A 22,535-nucleotide genomic window follows, 5' to 3' on the forward strand; every position below is an offset into this window, starting at 1 on the left:
ATTAAATGTAGACTGGCAATGGCAAGGAAATCATTTCTGAAGAAGAGAAATTTGTTAACATCGAGTATAGATTTAAGTGTCAGGAAGTCGTTTCTGAAAGTATTTGTATGGAGTGTAGCCATGTATGGAAGTGAAACATGGACGATAAATAGTTTGGACAAGAAGAGAATAGAAGCTTTCGAAATGTGTTGCTACAGAAGAATGCTGAAGATAAGGTGGGTAGATCACGTAACTAATGAGGAGGTACTGAATAGGATTGGGGAGAAGAGAAGTTTGTGGCACAACTTGACTAGAAGAAGGGATCGGTTGGTAGGACATGTTTTGAGGCATCAAGGGATCACAAATTTAGCATTGGAGGGCAGCGTGGAGGGTAAAAATCGTAGAGGGAGACCAAGAGATGAATACACTAAGCAGATTCAGAAGGATGTAGGTTGCAGTAGGCACTGGGAGATGAAGAAGCTTGCACAGGATAGAGTAGCATGGAGAGCTGCATCAAACCAGTCTCAGGACTGAAGACAACAACAACAACAACAACAACAACAACAACAACGGTGTGTGAGAAAAATAGCGTGCTATAATCGAGTTTCTAACCGCAGAAAACTGTATAGTGTGCGCTGCGTCATCTGCAACAATCCGACGCCCTTGGGTTCACTGTCATCGATCATCCTCCACACAGTCCCGACGCGGTCCCCTCTAATTTTGATCTGTTTCGAAAACTTAAAGAATACCTTCGAGGACTTAAATTTGATAGTGATGAAACGGTGCAAGCAAAGGTGAGGTTGCGGCGCTGTCAAAGAAGTCTAATATTCCACAGTGACGGTATCAACCACATTGTCTTTCGTTGCGAGAAATGTGTTCGTCGTCAGGTTGACTATGTCGAGAAATAAATACGCAGACATGAAGAATAAAGGAATAAAATGTTAATAATGTTTGTGATTATACGAACTTTCATGTGAAAACTCGGAAAGCTTTTTCAATATAACAGAGTATCTAATGAAACTAAAGCCAAGAAATCTGTAGTATTGAGAAGCAGCAGAATGATATTAGCGATAAACTTATCAAAATTAAGGATCACGTAGAAGACCAAGTGAAGGCTTTCTGCTGGCTCAGAAGAAAAATAATGCTTTAAGGGAAAGTAAAGAATATATAAGAAGAAAACCACCAAAGGTGAAGAGGGCATTCCTTTCTAAAAGGTGACTGCTAGTAATCAAACAAGGGCTTTAGTCTGGGAAAGTAGTTTCGAAGTTTGAGTCTTTGAGCAGAGCACTGTATAGAAGTGAGCGCGTTTGGAATGTGATGTTACGGAACAATGTTGACGATTAAACGGAGTGGTAAGAAATGATGTTCTCCGTAGAATCGCCCGGGAAGGAAATATGGGAAAAAACAGAAAGAGTATGATAGGAAACGTCTTAACACAGGAGCGACTAGCTTCCACCGTAATAGAGGACGCTGTAGAGAGCGAAAACTGTAGGGAAGGCAGAGGCTGGAGTATACACAACAAATACTCGGTAACTTTGGGAGTAAGTTCTGCTCTGAGAAAAAGTGGTTGGCACAGGAGACAGCCTGGAAAAAAAAATGAAGAACGTTGTCATATTTCCCTCATATGTTGTATACAGTAGGTTCGACCAGAAAATGATACGCCTGAAAGCGTGTTTACGTGTGACAAAAAAGTTCTCTTTCGTGATATCTGTCGTTACTTAGAATTTGTACGTTCTGGCTGAGACAACGCTCAGCGCAGACGAGTAATCAATCCAGTGGACAGCATTACAGTGGCTTAGTTGCCACTTCAGACGTGCCACATAATCGATTCGCGGAAGTAGCTCAAATTGATGGCGTCTAACAGTGTAAGGAGTACGCCACGCGACTAATTGCTGTCAGGCACGAGCAATCGACGTTTCATCAATGTCACTCACCTCCCTTTTCGCTGTTTCTGACGTTGCCTTCATCCTAACATTCACTACCACCAGCCGCTGTCTGGTACGTTAAATCACCACGTTCGCGATGAAGTCACTAGCCGGGCCAGCCTTCATTTTGTGTACAACTGAAAATTTATGTTTATCGCCTTCAACTTTTATTTCGATTAAACGCGCAAGTGCAGCAAGGCAGTGTTTTCAATGGATTTGAGCTAGGATGCTTCACTGTAGCGCCAGTTTATCTTTTTAACGTTCCGCACCTACAGTAGCCACACAGGTTTTGCATGATTAGAGGTGATTACTTAACGGGAACAACAATTAGAGACCACCTTCCTTTCTAATAATTCGTTCTAATTATACAGCAAACTCCCTGTTATCCAAGGGACTGTGGACCGAAACTGCACGGGTAATACAAAATCACAGATAATTCAGACAGACCGATGTTCTTATCAGAATTTGCGTTAACAAAACATACTTCCTGTCACCTTTGAAATTTTGCAGCATGAAGGCTTTACTTGCAGGAAACTGCCTTGAGAAAATTGCATTTAAAACACGCTGTCTTCCACTTTAACTGAAAGACTGTTTTTCCACACAATTTCAGCTACTTGCGATTTTAGTATAATTGCCCATCCCTGAAACAAACGAATTAACCTCTTAATATATTTGGTGTATTTTCACTCAATAATGTCTTTTACAATAATTTTCTGGGGTTACTCAAAACTTAGAAAGAAAGTATTGACTGCACGACAGCGAGCAGAAAGTATAATATATCGAGATCACCCAAGAACGTCATGTAGCTTCCTCTTAGAGGAGTCACTCATTTTAACTGTGCCATCACAATACATTCGCTAGTGGAATTCGTAATAAATAACCCATGACAATTTAACGTATCCACATCTACAACACTGGAAAGAAAATTGATCTTTATTACCGTTATTAAATCTATCAGTGGCTCAGAAATGAAGTAACTATGCAGCAACAAAAATATTTGATTATTTGCCTAATGAAGCACAGCAAGTTTGAAATCTAACTTAAAATCATTTCTCCTGGACGACTTCTATTCCACTGACTAATTTCTACTTAAATCTGGTTAAAAAAAAAAAAAAGATATCGTAAGAGATCCGACAATTTCAGTGGTCCTTGATAACCTCACTCTACCTTTTTTCCTCTACTTGCGAAGCTTAATGAAGAAGAATAGGCGAAACGACGGAAAATAAACGAGCGGAGCAGACAAGCAGAAGTTCTCTGGATGAGTGTTGGAGGCTTGATATGGGGCAGGGTGTCCCTTAAAACAGAAAAAGGGTTATGCATCGGGTATACTACGTTCCAATCCTGACATATGCCTCTGACACCTGGGTAATGAAAGGAAGATAGAGAAACAGAATACAAACCAGTGACACGAAATTCTTGGGGAGTAGTGTTCGAGTCAAAGATGGGAGAAGTCAAGAAATGAAAAGATCCAGGGAATTAGAACAGACGGAACCACTGCAGGATAGGACACGGCACATCGTGCTAAAGATCATCAGATAATTGTGAGAATAAAAACGATGATAAACGTGATAACAATGATAGGGCATATACACTCCTGGAAATTGAAATAAGAACACCGTGAATTCATTGTCCCAGGAAGGGGAAACTTTATTGACACATTCCTGGGGTCAGATACATCACATGATCACACTGACAGAACCACAGGCACATAGACACAGGCAACAGAGCATGCACAATGTCGGCACTAGTAAAGTGTATATCCACCTTTCGCAGCAATGCAGGCTGCTATTCTCCCATGGAGACGATCGTAGAGATGCTGGATGCAGTCCTGTGGAACGGCTTGCCTTGCCATTTCCACCTGGCGCCTCAGTTGGACCAGCGTTCGTGCTGGACGTGCAGACCGCGTGAGACGACGCTTCATCCAGTCCCAAACATGCTCAATGGGCGACAGATCCGGAGATCTTGCTGGCCAGGGTAGTTGACTTACACCTTCTAGAGCACGTTGGGTGGCACGGGATACATGCGGACGTGCATTGTCCTGTTGGAACAGCAAGTTCCCTTGCCGGTCTAGGAATGGTAGAACGATGGGTTCGATGACGGTTTGGATGTACCGTGCACTATTCAGTGTCCCCTCGACGATCACCAGTGGTGTACGGCCAGTGTAGGAGATCGCTCCCCACACCATGATGCCGGGTGTTGGCCCTGTGTGCCTCGGTCGTATGCAGTCCTGATTGTGGCGCTCACCTGCACGGCGCCAAACACGCATACGACCATCATTGGCACCAAGGCAGAAGCGACTCTCATCGCTGAAGACGACACGTCTCCATTCGTCCCTCCATTCACGCCTGTCGCGACACCACTGGAGGCGGGCTGCACGATGTTGGGGCGTGAGCGGAAGACGGCCTAACGGTGTGCGGGACCGTAGCCCAGCTTCATGGACACGGTTGCGAATGGTCCTCGCCGATACCCCAGGAGCAACAGTGTCCCTAATTTGCTGGGAAGTGGCGGTGCGGTCCCCTACGGCACTGCGTAGGATCCTACGGTCTTGGCGTGCATCCGTGCATCCGTGCGTCGCTGCGGTCCGGTCCCAGGTCGACGGGCACGTGCACCTTCCGCTGACCACTGGCGACAACATCGATGTACTGTGGAGACCTCACGCCCCACGTGTTGAGCAATTCGGCGGTACGTCCACCCGGCCTCCCGCATGCCCACTATACGCCCTCGCTCAAAGTCCGTCAACTGCACATACGGTTCACGTCCACGCTGTCGCGGCATGCTACCAGTGTTAAAGACTGCGATGGAGCTCCGTATGCCACGGCAAACTGGCTGACACTGACGGCGGCGGTGCACAAATGCTGCGCAGCTAGCGCCATTCGACGGCCAACACCGCGGTTCCTGGTGTGTCCGCTGTGCCGTGCGTGTGATCATTGCTTGTACAGCCCTCTCGCAGTGTCCGGAGCAAGTATGGTGGGTCTGACACACCGGTGTCAATGTGTTCTTTTTTCCATTTCCAGGAGTGTAAATCTTCCCTGGGGAGCCCAAGTTATAACTTCGAATTCCACTAAGTAACTTGCTATCAATTACAACGAACAGTGACCTTCCGAAATGGAAATCACTAACCTAGCTGCAGATCTGATGCGAATGAACAACCACGCAATTTGGTTTGGATTGACAAGGTCATCAGTTCTTTTATTCGTTAAGTGGCAAACCAGGAATAATAGTCAACTACAAGTGTAATACAACTACACAATTTGATAAGTCACTTGTCAGAAGGGTGTCAGACGCTGATTTAAAATCTCGACACATGGTATGAATTTGAGATCCCGTGACACGATAGCACCCACTACTTTGTGTGAATAAAGGGTTAGTTGTGGTCAGTGAAACGGCGGTTCAGGCGGTCTTGAACGTGCACCGTGTAGGATCCCGTCGTAACTTGCTGCACCAAACCAGAAAGAAACTTGACGCCAAAAGAAGAGGGAAAAGAAATTCTGCGTCGTATATTTTTCGTGAAAACTTCGAGATAGAAATAATAAAGTGTTTCGTATCAATATTTAATTTAACTATCAATTTCTTTAATAATTTTACAGTAGTGCAATGTTTATAGAATAGATAAGCCAGAAGTTTGGACTTACTGGCAGATGTAGCCCTGATGGGCCAGCTCCGTAATCTGTCTCCACAGTGTTTTGCATTTCATATTCGAAGCTGTCGCAGGCATTTGCTCGGCACTGGACTTTTCAGGCTTTTTTAATCCCTTTCGACACGAGCTTTCCTCACGTTTGCGTTTTCTGTTATTCCGAGCATATTATGAGTTGTATAAGACGACATCTTCCATTTCTTTATAATTTTCAGTCTAATACTAATTTTCACTTATATTCCGCCGATTATTTCTTATTGTCTCTTTTTGGATCCTATACAGTAATGCTCCGTAAGGTCTTGTAAGTGATAATATAATCCATGTCCGAGTTAAACGCGTCTCCAAAGTCACAGCAATTTACAACTTCACACAAAACTAATTCGTAACGACCATAGCGAAAACATTATGACCACCTGCTCAATAACATGTTCGTCCGTCTTTGCAACGAAATACATAACTGATTCTGCCTATCAGGAATCCGACAGTTTTTTGGTATGTGGCATTAGATCGTTACGCACAGGTCACGTAATTCGCGTTAATAAAGGACCGCTGATTTGCACACATAGTTATTGCGTCCGATAGCGACCCAGATGGCTTCCACAAGATTTACATCAGGCGAATTTGGTTGCCGAGGCATGGACATGAGTTCACTACAATGTTCCCAAAACCACTGCAGCACAGTTTTGGCTCCAAGGCACGGACAATTATTGTGCTGAAAGATGACATCGCCGTCGCGGTAGCCACCGTGCATGAAGGGATGCAGGTGGCTCGCAGCTGTCAGTGTGTCTTCGACCACTACAACAGGTCCCATGCAGGCGCAGGAGAATGTCTCCAAAAGCATAATATGCTCCCATCAGACTGCGTCCGTAACGCGCTGCACGTTTCGAGCTGCCGTTCACCTCGATGATGGGGTTTGTGGAGATGACCAGCGACACAGCTTAGTTAAAAGTATGATTCACCCGATGAGCCGACACGTTTCCATGACCGAGCGTGCCCACTGCAATCGCAATTTATGATGTCGTTGGTCAACATGTGAACACGTCCGGGTGGTCTGTTGCGGAGCTCCATGTTCAACAATGTACGATGAACTGTGCGCAGCGAAACACTTGTGCTTGCGCCAGCATTGTCTCTTTCGGCACAAATAGCACAGATCATCTATCCTACTTAACACAACAGACAAGCCTCCGAACCCCACGTTCTGTGAAGAGTCGTAGAAGTCCAATAATTTAGCGCCTAGTCGTAGTTTCACTGTCCTACCTCTTGCCGCTAGCGCTCACGACGGTAGCACGTGAACAGTCTACATCTACATATATACTCCGCTAGCCACCAAGTGGTGTGTGGCGGAGGGCAGAATTCGCGCCAAAGTGTTCCACTCGCGGATCGCACGAGGAAAATACGACTGTCTGAACGCCTCAGTACGAGCTCTTATTTCTCTTATCTTTGAATGATGGTCATTACGTGATTTGAAAGTTGCTGGTAATAATATATGCACATCATCCTCAGTGAAGATTGGATTTCGGAATTTAGTGAGTAGCGCCTTCCGTTTAGCGCGTCGTCTATCTGCAAGTGTGTCCCCACTTCAAACTTTCTATGAGATTTGTAACGCTCTCGCGACGGCTAAATGTACCAGTCACGAATCTTGCTACTCTTCTTTGGACCTTCTCAATTTCTTGAATCAGATCCAAGTGGTAAGGGTCCCATACAGACGAACAATACTCTAAGACTGGACGAACTAACGTATTGTAAGCTATTTCCTTTGTTGAAGGATTGCATCGCTTTAGGATTCTACCAACAAACCGCAATCTAGAGTTCGCCTTACCCGTTTCTTGTGTAATCTGATCATTCCATTGGAGATAATTTCGAATAGTCACATCCAGATACTTGACTGATGTTACCGCTTCCAAAGATTGATCATTTATTTTGTACTCTTACATTAATGGGGATTTTCGCCTTGTTATACGCAGTAGGTTACACTTACTAATATTGAGAGATAACTGCCAGTCATTACACGACGTATTTATTTTCTGTAAATCCTCATTGATTTGTTCACAACTTTCATGTGATACAACTTTCCTGTAGAGTTCAGTATCATCGGCAAACAGTCTAAGGCCGCTGTCAATACCATCAACCAGATCGTTTATGTAAATCGTAAAAAGCAGAGGACCTATTACGCTGCCATGGGGCACTCTTGAAGTCACGTTTGTTTCTGTTGAAGCTACCCCGTTCAGCACGACATACTGCTCCCTGTCTGTTAGAAAACTTTCCATCCAACCGCATATGTCACTGGATAGACCGTAAGCGCGCAATTTATGTAGTCGACCAGCTACGCCTATTTTCGAGATACTCCTTCAGAGGCCCTGCGTAATAATAATCTGCCCTTTGTCAAAGTCGCTTATTTCAATGCATTTCCCCATTTGCAGCCCAAATATTCGTTAGGGTGATCCGGTTGCATACTTATGTTACCGCGTCACGTGCCCATAACGACACCAGGTAGGATCCAACGTCGCGGTGGGCAGTGATCGTAATGCTTGGTTCACGAGTGTAGGTTGCATTACTTTTTCGGAGTTGAAAGGGATCGCAGAGGATAGAGTAGCACAAACCCGGGACGCTGAAACATGTCACTTCAAGGCCAGTCCCCAAGCGCCGTAGAGTTGGTAGTATAACTAACAAACAAGTGAGGAACGGGAGGCGCCGCGTCTTCTGAACCAACAGCAGCACCGAACAAAAGCCGGTTCCGGCGTCGACGCTACCACGTTGCCGGCTTCCATGTAAACACTGTATGTCAGTGCGCGAAAGCCTGCTGTTGTGTTATGATACCACATCGACTACAGTTTTTTTTGTTAAACAATGCCACGAAAACGATGTCCACCAAGCGACAATCCGTTGTGCCGTGGAGTGCCACTAAATAGTCAGGCTGGGGAATTGTTACCGAGGACGCGTGAGTTTTACGAGCAAGAAAAAGAATGTTTCTGTTCATGGGCCGCGTCGATTCCAAAGTTTTAGAGCGTACCTTTTTTTTTTTGTGACGGTTTAAGGGCGCTCAACTACTGAGGTCATTAGCGCCCAGTCACAATTGTTAGAGCACATAGAATCTAGTAAAACTCAAGGGAGGGGGGGGGGGGGAAGACACCAGAAAGTTCTTACAAAGATGCAGATAAAATAAGTGAAAGAGTTAGATGTCTTCGGACAATCCAGTCAAAGTAAAGAAACAAAGAACACGAGCAGCTGCTCAAGCGTCGTCCGCTAAAATATCCTGTAAAGTAGATGGCAGAGACAGGACAACACGAGATTGACTAAAACGAGGACATGACACTAAAACATGGCGCACTGTTAATGCATGACCACAAGGGCACTGCGGGGCTGGGTCACCGGAGAGCAGGTAGCGGTGGCTAAACCGGCAATGCCCAATCCGCAACCTGGTCAGAAGGACCTCTTCTCGCCGAGATGGTCGGGAGGAGGTTGTACAAGCAGTTGGGAACGGTTTTACTGCCCGGAGCTTGTTTCCTTGAAGTGATGACAAAGTATCCCACCACAACGACACAAGCCTCTTACAAACAACCCCACTAACATCAGATGACGGGGCACAATGGGAGGCTGGCCGAGGCAGGAGGACTGCAGCCTTGGCTGCGGCATCAGCAGCCTCATTCCCAGGCACTCCCACATGGCCAGGAACGTACAGAAAGCCGACAGGAGAGCCATCTGCAGCAGAAGAATGGAAGGACTGCTGGATCCGTTGCACCAAGGGATGGACCGGATATGGAGCTCCAAGGCACTGAAGAGCACTGAGTGAATCAGAGCAGAGTACATACGATGAATGGCGGTGGCGGCGGGCATACTGAACGGCCTGATGGAGAGCAAAAAGCTCGGCCGTAAAGCTCGAACATTGGTCGAGGAGCCGGTATTGAAAGGCGACGGCCCCGACGACAAAAGCACAGCCGACACCATCGTCAGTTTTGGAGCCATCAGTGTAAATAAAGGTGTGACTGGCAAGTCGCGCACGAAGTTCGACAAACCGTGAGCAATACACTGCAGCCGGAGTACCCTCCTTCGGGAGCGAGCTGAGGTCGAGATAAATATGAACCGGAGCCCGGAGCCAAGGTGGTGTCGGGCTCTCACCCTCTCTGAAGGTGGTAGGGAGGGCAAAATCCAATTGTCGAAGCAGGCGACGAAAACGGACTCCAGGGGGCAGCAGGGCAGACACATACAACCCATACTGACGGTCGAGAGAATCGGCGAAGAAGGACTGATAAGAGGGGTGGTCGGGCATTGACAACAGCCGGCAGGCATACCAACAAAGCAGTACGTCGCGCCGGTAGGTCAATGGTAATTCGGCAGCTTCAGCATAAAGACTCTCGACGGGACTAGTGTAGAATGCTCCGGTCGCAAGACGTAACCCCCGATGGTGGATAGAGTTGAGACGGCGTAAGAGGGGTGGCCGAGCAGACCAATAGACGAGGCTCCCATAATCCAGCTTTGATCGGACTATGGACAGATACAAGCGAAGCAGGACAGTGCGATCCGCTCCCCAAGATGAACCGCTAAGAACTCTGAGGACATTAAGGGAACGTGTACAACGGGCAGCCAAATAAGAGACATGTGAAGACCAACCCAGTTTCCTGTCCAAAGTGAGCCCTAGAAACTTAGTTGCGTCCACGAATGGGAGAACAACGGGACCGAAATGTAAGGATGGCGGAAGGAACGCTTTATATCGCCAAAAGTTGATGCAAACCGTCTTCTCTTCAGAGAACCGGAAGCCATTTGCCACACTCCATGAGTATAGGCTGTCTCGACAACGCTGAAGGCAGCGCTCCAGGAGGCATGTTCTCTGGGCACTGCAGTAGATCGCGAAGTCATCGACAAAAAGAGAGCCCTAGACACTAGGTGGAATGCAATCCATAATTGGATTGAGCGCTATGGCAAAAAGGGTTACGCTCAAGACGGAGCCCTGAGGCACTCCGTTCTCCTGGAGGAAGACGTCGGACAATACGGAACCCACACGTTCCCTAAACTTTCGATCTGTTAGAAAGGAATCAATAAAAAGGGGTAGGCGACCGCGTAGACTCCACCTGTGCATAGTGCGGAGGATACCTCCTCTCCAACAGGTATCATAAGCCTTCTCCAAATCAAAGAACACGGCTACCGTTTGGCGCTTTCGCAAAAAGTTGTTCATGATGAATGTCGATAAGGTCACGAGGTGGCCGACAGCAGAGCGGCGGCGACGAAAGCCGCATTGAACATTGGTAAGTAGCCGTCGAGATTCACGAATCCAAACCAACCGAGCGTTAACCATGCGCTCCATCACCTTACGGACACAGCTTGTAAGAGAAATGGGGCGGTAACTAGAATGAAGGTGTCTATCCTTTCCGGGTTTGGGTATAGGAACAACAACGGCGTCACGCCAACGCATGGGGACTTTACCTTCGGTCCAGACGCGATTGTAGGTACGAAGAAGGAAGCTTTTGCCTGCCGGAGAAAGGTGTGCCAGCATCTGAACGTCAATGGCATCTGGCCCCAGAGCAGAGGACCGGGACAGTGCAAGCGCACGTTCGAGTTCCCGCATAGTAAAGGAAGCATTATAATGTTCCAGATTCAGCGAGTGGAAAGGAAGGTCGCCGAGCCCCTTCTGCCTCTTCTGCCTCTTTCCTGGGAAGGAAGGCAGGGTGGTAATGGGCGGAGCTTGAAACCTCCGCGAAAAACCGGCCGAAGGCGTTTTAGACATCCACAGGGTCAACAAGGACCTAATTACCTGGAGTCAGGCCAGGTACCGAGAAGTGGGCCTTAATGCCCGACAGCCGGCGCAGGCCACCCCAGACGACAGAAGAGGGAGTAAAACTGTTGAAGGAGCTGGTGAAAGAGGCCCAACAAGCTTTTTTGCTGTCTTTGATGACTCTACGGCATTGCGCTCGGTGTCGTTTGTATCCAATACAATTCGCCATCGTAGGATGGCGGCGAAAGGTGCGTAAAGCACGTCGGCGAGCACGGATAGCGTCTCTACGAGCCTCATTCGACCAGGGGACGGAAACGCGACGTGAAGAAGAGGTAGTACGAGGAATGGAACGTTCGGCAGCATTGATGGTAACAGCCGTGAGGTATTCGACCTGAGTGTCACAACTGAGAAAATCGTGGTCCGGAAAGGTCGCCAGGGAGGAGTAAAGTCCCCAGTCAGCTTTCGGTATGTTCCAGCTCGAAGGACGTGGGGATGGGGTGTGGTGCAGGAGACGAACGACACAGGGGAAGTGGTCGCTCGAATAGGTGTCAGAAAGGACATACCACTCAAACCGACGGGCAAGAGTGGTAGAACAGATCGAGAGGTCCAAGTGAGAGTAGGTATGAGTAGAGTCAGAGAGGAAAGTCGGGGCGCCAGTATTGAGGCAGACAAGATTGAGATGGTTGAAGAAATCCGCCAAGAAGGAGCCTCTCTGACAGGATGCAGGAGAGCCCCAAAGGGGATGATGGGCATTGAAGTCGCCAAACAATAAAAACGGCGGAGGAAGCTGAACAATCAGGTGCATCATGTCAGTCCGACTAACTGCGGATGACGATGGAGTGTAGACGGTACAAACAGAAAAAGTAAAGGCATAAAGAGTAATACGGACAGCTATTGCTTGGAGTAGGGTGGACAATGGGATGGGATGGTAATAGACATCGTCCCGAACGAGCAACATGACCCCACCATGAGCTGGAATACCGTCCGCAGGGGTGAGATCAGACCGCTCCGAGGTATAGTGGGTAAAAGCAATACGGTCAGTTGGGCGCAACTTTGTTTCCTGGAGACCAAGGACGAGCGGACAGTGCAGGCGGACGAGCCGTTGTAATTCCTTCCGATTAGATCGAATACCTCTTATGTTCCAATGTAACAAAGCCATCGCTAGTTAGAAAAAAAAAGGGGGGAACGAAACGGGTGAAGAGCGGGTCACTTCGACGGCCGCGGAGGGCCAGGTTTCGAGGGAACAACGCTACAACTGGCGGGAGGCGGATCCTGCTCCATCGAGTCGTCGCCAGCTGCGGCCGCTTTCCCGGGTTGCGTAGGAGGGGCAGCATCCTTCGCCGACGAGAGGCCAGCTGAGCGCCTGGCAGCAGAGCGTCCTGGCGAAACTGAGGACGGCCGGGAGCAGCGACTCGCGGATTGAGCGTCAAACGAAACGCGCCGGGGTGGAGAGGGGGATAAAGATTTCTTCTTGGAGGCCTTCTTGGAAGTCCGATGAGGCACGGGGATGGTGGGCTGGACCCGAAGAAGGTCCTCACGCGCGGGGTCCGTTTTGGAACGCCGGACCTCTGAAGCCGGGGTCCGAATCGTTTCCCCGATGGACGCCTGAGAAGAGGATCGAGGATCGCTTCTCAGGCGGCGGAGGGGGAGGGGGAGGAGGAGGAGGAGGAGGAGGAGGAAGGGTGGCTCCTGGGGCAGAGAGGGCAGGGGCCGCGAGGGAGGAGGATTTGGAAGGGAGGGATTTGGAGGCAGAGGCATAGACCTCGGATGGGGTGAGGAGGTGGAGGGGGGACAGGAGAGGGGTGAGGATACTGTGGAAGGAATGGACACGACTGAGGCAAACTAAGTTGTCAACGTCACGGGATGCAGGCAGTCATATTTCTTCCTGGCCTCAGAATAAGAGAGACGATCCAAAGTTTTTAATTCTTGAATCTTCTTCTCCATCTGATACGCGGGGCAGTCTAAAGATCTAGGCGAGTGGATGCCAGGACAATTGACGCACCGAGGTGGTGGGGTGCATGTATGTTCCTCACGAAGAGGACGTCCACCATCGCCACAAAGGGGCTCAGCCTCACACCGTGACGACATGTGTCCATAGTGCAAATACCGAAAGCAGCGCATAGGAGGCGGGACGTAAGGTCGCACGTCGCACCGGTAGCACATCACCTTTACCTTCTCCGGGAGAACGTCCCCCTCGAAGGCGAGGATAAAGGCCCCGGTGTCGACGCGACGGTCTTTGGGGCCGCGCTGGACTCGCCGGACGAAATGCACGCCTCGGCGCTCCAGGTTGGCCCTAAGCTCCTCGTCAGTTTGCAGCAGGAGGTCCCGATGAAAAATAACCCCCTGCGTCCTATTCAGTGCCAGATGCGGGACAATGGACACTGGGATGTCCCCTAGTCGGTCGCACGCCTGGAGCGCCGGCGACTGCGTGGCGGAGGTGGTCTTGATAAGAACGGACCCCGAACGCATCTTGCTGAGAGCCTCGATTTCCCCGAAGATATCCTCGATGTGATGGACAAAGAACATGGGCTTGGAGGTGGCGAACGTCCCCCCATCGGTCCGAGAACAGACTAAATAGCGGGGGAAGTACTTCGCCCCAAGCCGGCGGGCCTGTCCTTCCTCCCAGGGAGTGACCAAGGGGGAAAAGGCAGGAGAACCAGAACCAGAGACAGTACCTTTCTTTTTAAAAGACTCGGCCACCGAGTGGCCTGATACATGTTGACGTTTCATCTGCGAAACGTCCGCCCCGATACCACCCACTCCGACCAGGGGCTCTCCCCACGGGCGCCACCCAGCCTCAGCAAGGGCCACCTGGCAGGATGACCGTTGCCGGGAGTCCCGATGCCCCAAGGAGACGGGCATCTACTCCTTGGCCGACGTGGGGAGGGTACAGCTCAGGTATCGGCAGTACGATCCCTGTGTTGTCGGGGAGCTACAACCTTGAGGGTACATGACGACCCCACCACAACGGGCTGGCTACCGTGCTGGATTTCGAGTGCCATGGAAAGTCCATCATGATCGTAGGTGCAGATGGGGACGCACTATGGGCGTGACTTGTGCAACCCATCAGGCGTTTAGGCCCAATTTGAGGAATAGTGGGTGTGGTTACAACGCCGTTACAATGCTGAGTGCCAAGGTCTTCGTGCACTGAGGACCAGTGATACACCACGTAAGGCGTCCTTCCCCAAAAGGCTCGTACTTCTGTAGAATTTTGAAAAATGGAGGTCAAACCCGAAGGGGGACCATCACATGGAAGGCCGAAACGGTTGAAACTCCTTTTAGTCGCCTCTTACGACAGGCAGGAATACCTCGGACCTAATCTGACCCCGGACCCGCAGGGGGAGGAGCGTACCTCGAAAACTCTACAACTCAGAGAAAGAACAGTTATAAGGAAAGGGGTGCTACTTCACGACTTACAAGGCAGTGAAATAAACAGTGTGGAAAAAAGCCCCTGTGGGAGAAACAGTGTTTTTAAGTACTCCGGGCAGGGAAAAAAAAAGCAGCCTCGTCCTGTTACAGATACTGATTCTTTCCAGTCCGATGCAATTCTTCGCCACATATACGCATACTATAAAAGGAAAGAATACCCCACAATAGCGAAACTGCTAATTTCTTTAAAAGAAAGAGAACTTTTCTCAGGGGGAAAAAAAGTTGATGTTAAAAAGCATGGGCGTCCGTTTTAAAAAGTAAGAGGGACGAAAACTGTTACTAGAGAAAGCTCATGTCGTTGCAGTTCGTACCATTTTCTTACAAAAAATTGTAGGAAAGGAAATACGTCAGTCCTATGGTTAGACGAAACCTGGGGCAACGCTGGAGAATCAGTTGAGAAATGCTGGACAGATGATACTCCGAATAGCAGCGGTCGGTCATCAGCCAACAGGAAGAGGATCCCGATTAATTGTGGCCCATGCAGGATCTTCAAACGGTGACTATCAAGAGGATATGGACCACCCACGGTTTCTACAGTGATTTAAAAATTTGTAGCTCCAGTTTAGTGTTCCGACAGTTTTTATGATGGATAACGCACCGTACCATTCAGTGATTTTAGATAAAACTCCGACCACTAGTGACCGTAAGGAAACTATGGTGCAGTGGTTGCAGGCGAGATTCGCTCCTGGAGACATGAGCATGACAAAACTGCTGTTATAATCGCTCGTGAAACAAAATAAGGCTGTGACGCCTAAATATGTTGTAGGTGAAATTGCAAGCGAACAGGGGCAATTGGTAATTAGGCTACCGCCCTATCACTGCCATTTTAATCCAATTGAATTGATTTGGAGTGAAGTCAGGGCGTACATTAGAAGTAAAAAAACAAGACTCATGGAGGAAAAAAAAGTAGACCACGTTGCTAAACTCATATGAGACGCACAGACTATAGATGGCATTATAAATGAAAACGAACAATCTATGATTTCTCTTGATGATGAAGACAACGGTTTTGACGCCGATTCCCATGGTAGTGAAGGAGAAGTGGATCGAATTGCGCCATTGACATCGTAAATTGGTGAGTGTAAAAGTGAACAGAATTCTTTTTGTCTCTGCAATCGGGTAGGCTATGCATGTTTTGCTTTATTTCTTTCTATGAGTGTGGATAGCGTGTTATTTGGTATGCTTAGATTTACATTATTATACGTTTTACATGCAGCTGTTAATGTAACAATTTGGAACGACTTTTCATAGATATTGTCAGTAACTTCGGGTTTTTTTATTTCCCGGTTTCAATACTATCAAACGCTTAGTCTCTGTCGTCGTTCTCTCCATTGTAAGAAAAACGTACTTTGTTGCACTTACGTGCAAACGCTGATTGTAGCTTAACATTTACAAAACGTACTTCGGAGTTGTGGGCGTGAGCGGTGGCAGCTATTGCAACCTCGCAATCGCAGTGTAGCCAACCACACGCGAGCTGTAAAGTGACATGTTTCACCGGCCCGGGTATACAGAGATGTATCGCACTGAGTGCTTTTTTTCATTTACTTATAACTGAAGCATGCGATACGACACGTCTGCTTTCAGCCATGACCTCATCAACATGTCTAACTACAAAAAAAAAATGGTATCGGACTCTTCAGTTGACTTTACTACAGCTCAAATGAAGCCAAGACACACCCAAACATACAAGAGAATGTAGTATCGAACACTTCAGTTTACATTACCTCAAATGAAGCACGTGATTCCCACCAGCCCCTGAACAATAAAAGAAAATGGTATCTTACACTTCAATTGACCTATAACACACCTCAAATGAAACAGGTGAGTCCAGTCAACCCTCCGACATACAAAACAATACAAGGAAGTATTACCGAACACAGAATTTAATCTATAAAACACAATTTAAAGAAACAATACAACAAAAACCATCCACACCTATCACTGGTATCGCTCGTATTACAATTACCAACACGAAAATATCAACTAAAAGAATTTATGTCCGTGAAAGAATGTTTGACACTCTTCCAAGTTCTCAACATCGTAAAAAAATTACTTTATCGACGAAAAAGTTTAGGGTTACGCATCCCCCAGCGTTCCCCCAGAAAAATAGCACTGATCAAAGTAGTTTTCGAAACTGAAGAGGAAGACAATGACGACGATAATTAGCGATCGAAACCTGACTGTCATGAAAGGAAGTTGGACCGACCATCAGTAAAGAGTGAACAGACGGACTCACCGAGGTTGGGCGGCAGCACTGGGCAGATGGGCAGCGCGGAGAGGTTGGCGGCTGCCGAGGAGTTTGCGCCGTCCACGGAGAGCGACGCCAAGTCCGACGCGGCGGCGTCCGCGGCGGCGGGTGTGGCGCCGGTGACGTCGGCGGCGGGCAGGCCGTCGGAGGCCGAGAACAGCAGACCGCGCGGCGGCGCGTGAGTGCGCGCGCGGTACGCCCCGGCGGCGCCCGGGCCGGGCCGGCGCAGGGGCAGCGAGCTGATGGTGAAGAGCGGCTCCAGGCCGCGCGGCTCCAGCAGCGAGAAGGCGCACTGCGCCAGCAGCGCCGCCGCCACCAGCACCGCCAGCAGCTTGCACAGCTGCGACCGCTGCCAGCTGTGCAGCGCCGCCCACATGCCGCGCCGACACTCATTCGGGCACACTGCAACACAATACTAGAGCTCAGTTTCCTGTTCCCAAAGCGAGCTACACACTACGGGTAAAACTTAAAACTAACTGCCATCTGACTACCGGCGAGCTGAACTTCTCCCGCCAGCAACACGCTATTGGGTTATCCGCTTACGTAGACTGTGTCCTCAGAGTCTTTCGCGGTGGTATCGCTGGATAAAATCTTCTCGCTTCTCAAGCCGCGTCAGTCCCAATAAAATTCTCGAGCTTTCGACGGCTAGTTCCGCCACCGTCGTCGGGAGTAAAACTACTGACTGTCGGGCCTGGCACTATTTCCCGCTTATACATCTGCGATTACGGATGCTGGCACCAATCAGAAAGGCTCGAAAAAATGTGTGCGCGGAAGATGAGTTGGGCAGCTCGTAGCAGCTCCCGGCCGCCGCGGGATCGAGTGATATCAGGTGGGGCGATGGGCCGGTGCCGCGTTTGAAACTGCCGCTGCCGCTCACGCCTCCGTAAAAGCGTTAAGGCCGGTTCCCACTAGGACTGCCGCGCGTCAAAACCGCGCGGCAGCGTCGTGGTTGCCATGGAAACGCCGTCAGCGGCGCGGCGCGGCTCTGCGTCGCGGTTTGTCCATGTCGAACCGCTGCCGCGTGCTGCGCTCCAGGTCCGCGCCGCCAATCACAGAACGCGCTGAGCGTGACGTCAGGTACGGAACCCCGGGCCACACGAACTTTCGCCGAGCCGCCGGCGAGGACGCGGCGGCAACCATGAAATACTTATCATCCGATACCAAGGAAACTATTCGATAGAAAAATTTGACTCTTGCGCATGTTACAGCCCGATATCTTCTCTCGATAAAGGACCGAATTTCTTTTCGTTATTCGTCGTGGTTACTTGCTGTATCGCATTTACGTGAACCTTTACACGAAATTTTAGTGAGTGTGCACAGGTAAAAACGCTTTGCGTGGACTCTGCGTACAGTTCACTTTAGGTAATACGTTATTGCGTATGAAATTTAGTCCGTCGCTGCTTCCTTTCGACATCCATCGTCCGCCCCCCCACGCCCTACTCAGTGTGTAGCCCTGGTCTCTGTTGAAATTGTCGCCGCTCATTCTAATCTCAGGCGTCTCTTTTATAACCGAATCCCAGAATGCTGACACATGAGAGAAGACTCTTGTTCTCAAACTATTGTGTGTCAATTCTTAGAGGCAATGCTCAGCTATGACCGACTTGTCGAGATCCTTTGCTTAATATGTCTCTTGTGCTCGGTACAACGCTCCCCAACTATGCGAATTGTCTGGCCTATACACATACTGCCGTACTCGAAAGGGACACCATAATACACCGAGCACACGAAGACAGGGCGCAACATATCTCTTAGCTTGGGGGCGGGCCGGAACACTGGTCTCAATCCACTTCGCTACAGTAGACGTCCTAATTTTCCTAATTTGTTGCTCACTGTCCCACAGTAGCAGGAAAGCCGCCGGAGGCGTCCTTCGAGAATTTTATTGGGATTGACGCAGCTTGAGAACCGAGAAGATTTTGTCGCGCTTATGCAGTGTTACCATCTCACCCTAATGATGGGAACAACCAAATCGGAGCAACAAACCAACAGTCAAGAACACCAACCAGACCCAACCGAGGACCCCAAGCGGAATACAGTCAGACACGTAAACTATGACTACTTAAGAAGCTGAACTGCGGCTTAGCATACTAGAAAACAAGGATATATTTCAAACAAGTCTGGCTATGTCATACAAACTAAGTACGAAAATTGGGATAAAATCTGGTTCCCAACACAATAAACTGACAGGATGAGCCTAAGGGTTGAAAATCTCCGAACAAACGCCAAAGAACTATGTAAGATTTTAGGGGAGGCATGTACGCAAAGGGAAGAGCGCATGAATCTTTGAACAGTGTACAAGGACTTTCCGGAGAGCACATGGTGTGTTTCTGGATTTTAAAGAAACCACACCCAAGTCGTTTTCTTTCACTGGAGACCCCTTCTGAAAGTAATACAACTAAATTTCCAGTGTAGCACCTTAGTAAGTATAGAACTAGGTAGGCCCTGAGATCAAACAAAAGCAGGAACACCAAACGCGAAAGCCGCGCCAGCGGAAACAACATACGGTCTGGATGTATGGCTCATGTCTTCTATATACGCCTCAATACTCATATGATATAGAACCTATCTTAGACAAAATAAAGGACATTGCGCAACACTCTGTAAGAGAAAGGTTGCTCATTCTAACCGATATCAACGCAAAATTCCCCTTGTGGAACTCATATAGAACTCCTGTAGAACTGAAGACAGGGGGGCAACTAGTGGCTGACGTGGTAAATGAACGCAATCTCTTCATACTGAATAGATAGGGGCAGCCACCTACCTAACGCAGAGACGCTGGTGGCGTTAAGTAACATTTTTCTCTACGTAACATAAAATTTCTTCCAGTAGTCAAGAGGTGGAGGGTATTAGAGCTACACACAGCGCCCACAACGCAATCGTCATAACCACAGACAAACATGTCAATACACATAATATGGACTATGAACAGCAGCGTCTACTTGTAAGAAAGGCCAAATGGCAAAAAGTGCGAGAAATTGCTGAGGCGTCGTCACTACATACTATTCAAGGCAGTATGTATTGCAAAACTCATGTTCTGGCAGAGGTCCTGCAAAGAACACACGAAGCAGCTACACTACGGGTAAAAACTAGGCGAGGACAGAAACAACGTGGTGGACAGAACTGGCAAGAGTAAGGTAGGGTTCACGGGACAAAAAGTACTAACAACCAGCCAAGACATCTCCCGAAAGACAGACAAGACTCGACCTGTATCTTGACGCTAAACTGAAATGCCAAAGTAAAGACAAGAAGGTAAGATTACTGGACCAATTTCGTCAAACCCAATTATAAGAAGACCTCTGGGGGGCAACTAATCAAGATATAAACAGAACAACTTACGACAACGACAGTTCTGTCGACGCTAAAACAAGCTGACGGCACAATAACCAAAGGATGGAGATCTTAGTAGAATATCTCCTAAACAGGTTCCTTCCAGACGACGTCTCCACACAGGACGAGCGACACCGCACTGACCTAAGAGACAGGATGCGCCGATCATACGAGCGTAATCCCAAAAGTAAGGTCTCCTATTTTTTTTAATAAGTACATAGACCTGTTTATTTCTACAGTTTACAGCTTGAACATTTAGCTGTTTTTCGACATAATCACCATTTCTGTCGATGCATTTTTTGTAGACGCTGTGGCAGTTTGTGTATGCCCATGTCATACCAGCTCGCCGCCATGCTGTTCAGAAAGTTATGAACCTCTTCTTTCACCTCGTCGTCTAAGCTGGATCGCTGGGACCACAGTTAACGCTGACAGGTACTGTGAGAGACTAAAAAAACTCAAACGGGCAATTCAGAACCGGAGAAGAGGAATGTTGAGCAAGGGCGTACACATTCACCACAACGCTCGCCCACACATGGCTCGGCAAACCGTTGCTCTCCTGCAACAGTTTCAGTGGAACATTATCACCCACCCACCCTATAGTCCTGACTTGGCGCCCAGTGACTGTCACCTGTTCCCTAGGTTAAAAGAACATTTGGCCGGAAAGCGAGTCAGCTCGGACAACGAGGTGAAAGAAGAGGTTCATAACTTTCCGCACAGCATGGCGGCGAGCTGGCATGACATGGGCATACAAAGACTGCCACAGCGTCTACAAAAATGCATCGACAGAAATGGTGATTATGTAGAAAAATAGATAAATGTTCAAGCTGTAAAGCATTGTAGACGTAAACAGGTCTATGTACTTATAAAAAAATAGGAGACCTTACTTTTGGGAGACAGGACAGCGTAACCATACCATTCTCACAAGAAAAGGCTGCGACGGCAATTAGGAGACCTGAAAGCCGAAACGCACCCGGCCCAGATAAAATACTTTCAGAAACATTAAAACAAAGAGTAACACAAATCACACCTATTCTTATGAACATTTTCAACGAGGCACTACTACCACGCAGAATTCCAAACCTCTGGAAAAATGTTAATTTAATAACGTTCAGGAAATCCAAAGGCGAAAAACCAACAGACCCCAAAACGTACCGACCGATCTGCCTCTTAAACACTCGCTAAGGTGCAGGAAAGGCCCCTGTGTGACCGCTTACAATCATACAGACGCTTCTTCGGGCTCATCCCCGCCAATTCGGTTTCAGAGAAAGTAGATCAATAGAAGACTCCGTCAAAGGAACACTCACAGTTACAAATAGTATCAGCGAAAAATACGTGAATGCCATTCTAATCAACATAGCAGAGGCTTTTTGACAACCTGTGGTGGGCGTCCCTTTTCGCCAGGTTAAGGGAAATGCGGCTATCAGCTTCCCTCTCAATGGCCTCCTCGCCTACTGCAGAGGGAGAGTGGCGGAGTGAAGGGCTGACACACGCAAAGTTGTCAAGAGAATAACAAAGGCATGTCCACAGGGCTTTATCTGCGGACGGCAGGTATCACAATCGAGCCCTTGCCGAACATCCTGGACGGTGACGACAGGGTAAGAGGTGTGGTGGCGTACGCCGATGACCTGCTCGTAGTGGTGTCTGCTAACTCGAGAGCAGCACTGGAGGCGAAAAGCACGCAACTGCTTCAGAAAATGAACTGGTTCAAACAAAATAAACTAAAAATAGCACCCAAAACAATTGTGTATTTTCAGCTCAGAAGGACTACAGAGGAACCCAGTTCCAAAATTAGACAGTACTAACATACTGAAGACTCAGGCCACATTTTTTTACCCATCCTCTTTAACTAATTCACTATGTCATGAATGTCATTATTTATCGCCTTCGTTAGCACTAGTATCCTATTCTCCAGTTGATCTACATAGCTTAACTGAAGAATGGGATACAAATTTTACTACCGTCTTTTTTTTGCCGTCGCCAGTAGGACTGACAATTTTCAGTCGATACCATTACCATCGAAGGCGAAAAAAAAAGTTGACCTACAACTGAAGCATGGGATACAAATTTTATTTATGTCGTTCTTTTTCGCCAGCGCGTGGTTCAATCGAGGTACAGGATGTCAATGCTATGTACGTCGATTTCTTCTTTTTCGTTAGCGCTAGTATCCAATTCTTCAGGTGACCTATATAGGCTGCAGGTGAGGAACCCAAACATAACGAATAACAATGAAATACGACAAATACATGAAAAAACACAAATTCAGTACAATGTAAAAATAAAAAGCTAAAC

The 22,535-nt window shown here is 48.2% G+C and overlaps 1 protein-coding gene and 1 long non-coding RNA gene across 2 annotated transcripts in view; both read right to left on the reverse strand.

Moving 5' to 3' along the window:
- The window catches only part of LOC126235005 (beta-1,4-N-acetylgalactosaminyltransferase bre-4-like), a gene marked incomplete at its 5' end in the record, with an annotated part of 115,373 nt that extends 98,261 nt beyond the window's left edge, over nt 1-17,112 (reverse strand). Inside the window, one exon of the mRNA XM_049943742.1 lies at nt 16,911-17,112. Within this exon, the coding sequence (XP_049799699.1) occupies nt 16,911-17,112 (202 nt within the window). The remainder of the gene's footprint in view (nt 1-16,910) is intronic.
- Nucleotide 17,113: 1 nt separating this feature from the next.
- LOC126236111 (uncharacterized) overlaps nt 17,114-22,535 on the reverse strand; it is a 255,593-nt gene continuing 250,171 nt past the window's right edge. The window contains exon 3 of the long non-coding RNA XR_007544870.1: nt 17,114-17,324. This is a non-coding gene — a long non-coding RNA (uncharacterized LOC126236111). The remainder of the gene's footprint in view (nt 17,325-22,535) is intronic.

Source organism: Schistocerca nitens, chromosome 2 (assembly GCF_023898315.1).
Source record: "Schistocerca nitens isolate TAMUIC-IGC-003100 chromosome 2, iqSchNite1.1, whole genome shotgun sequence".
Lineage (NCBI taxonomy): Eukaryota > Metazoa > Arthropoda > Insecta > Orthoptera > Acrididae > Schistocerca > Schistocerca nitens.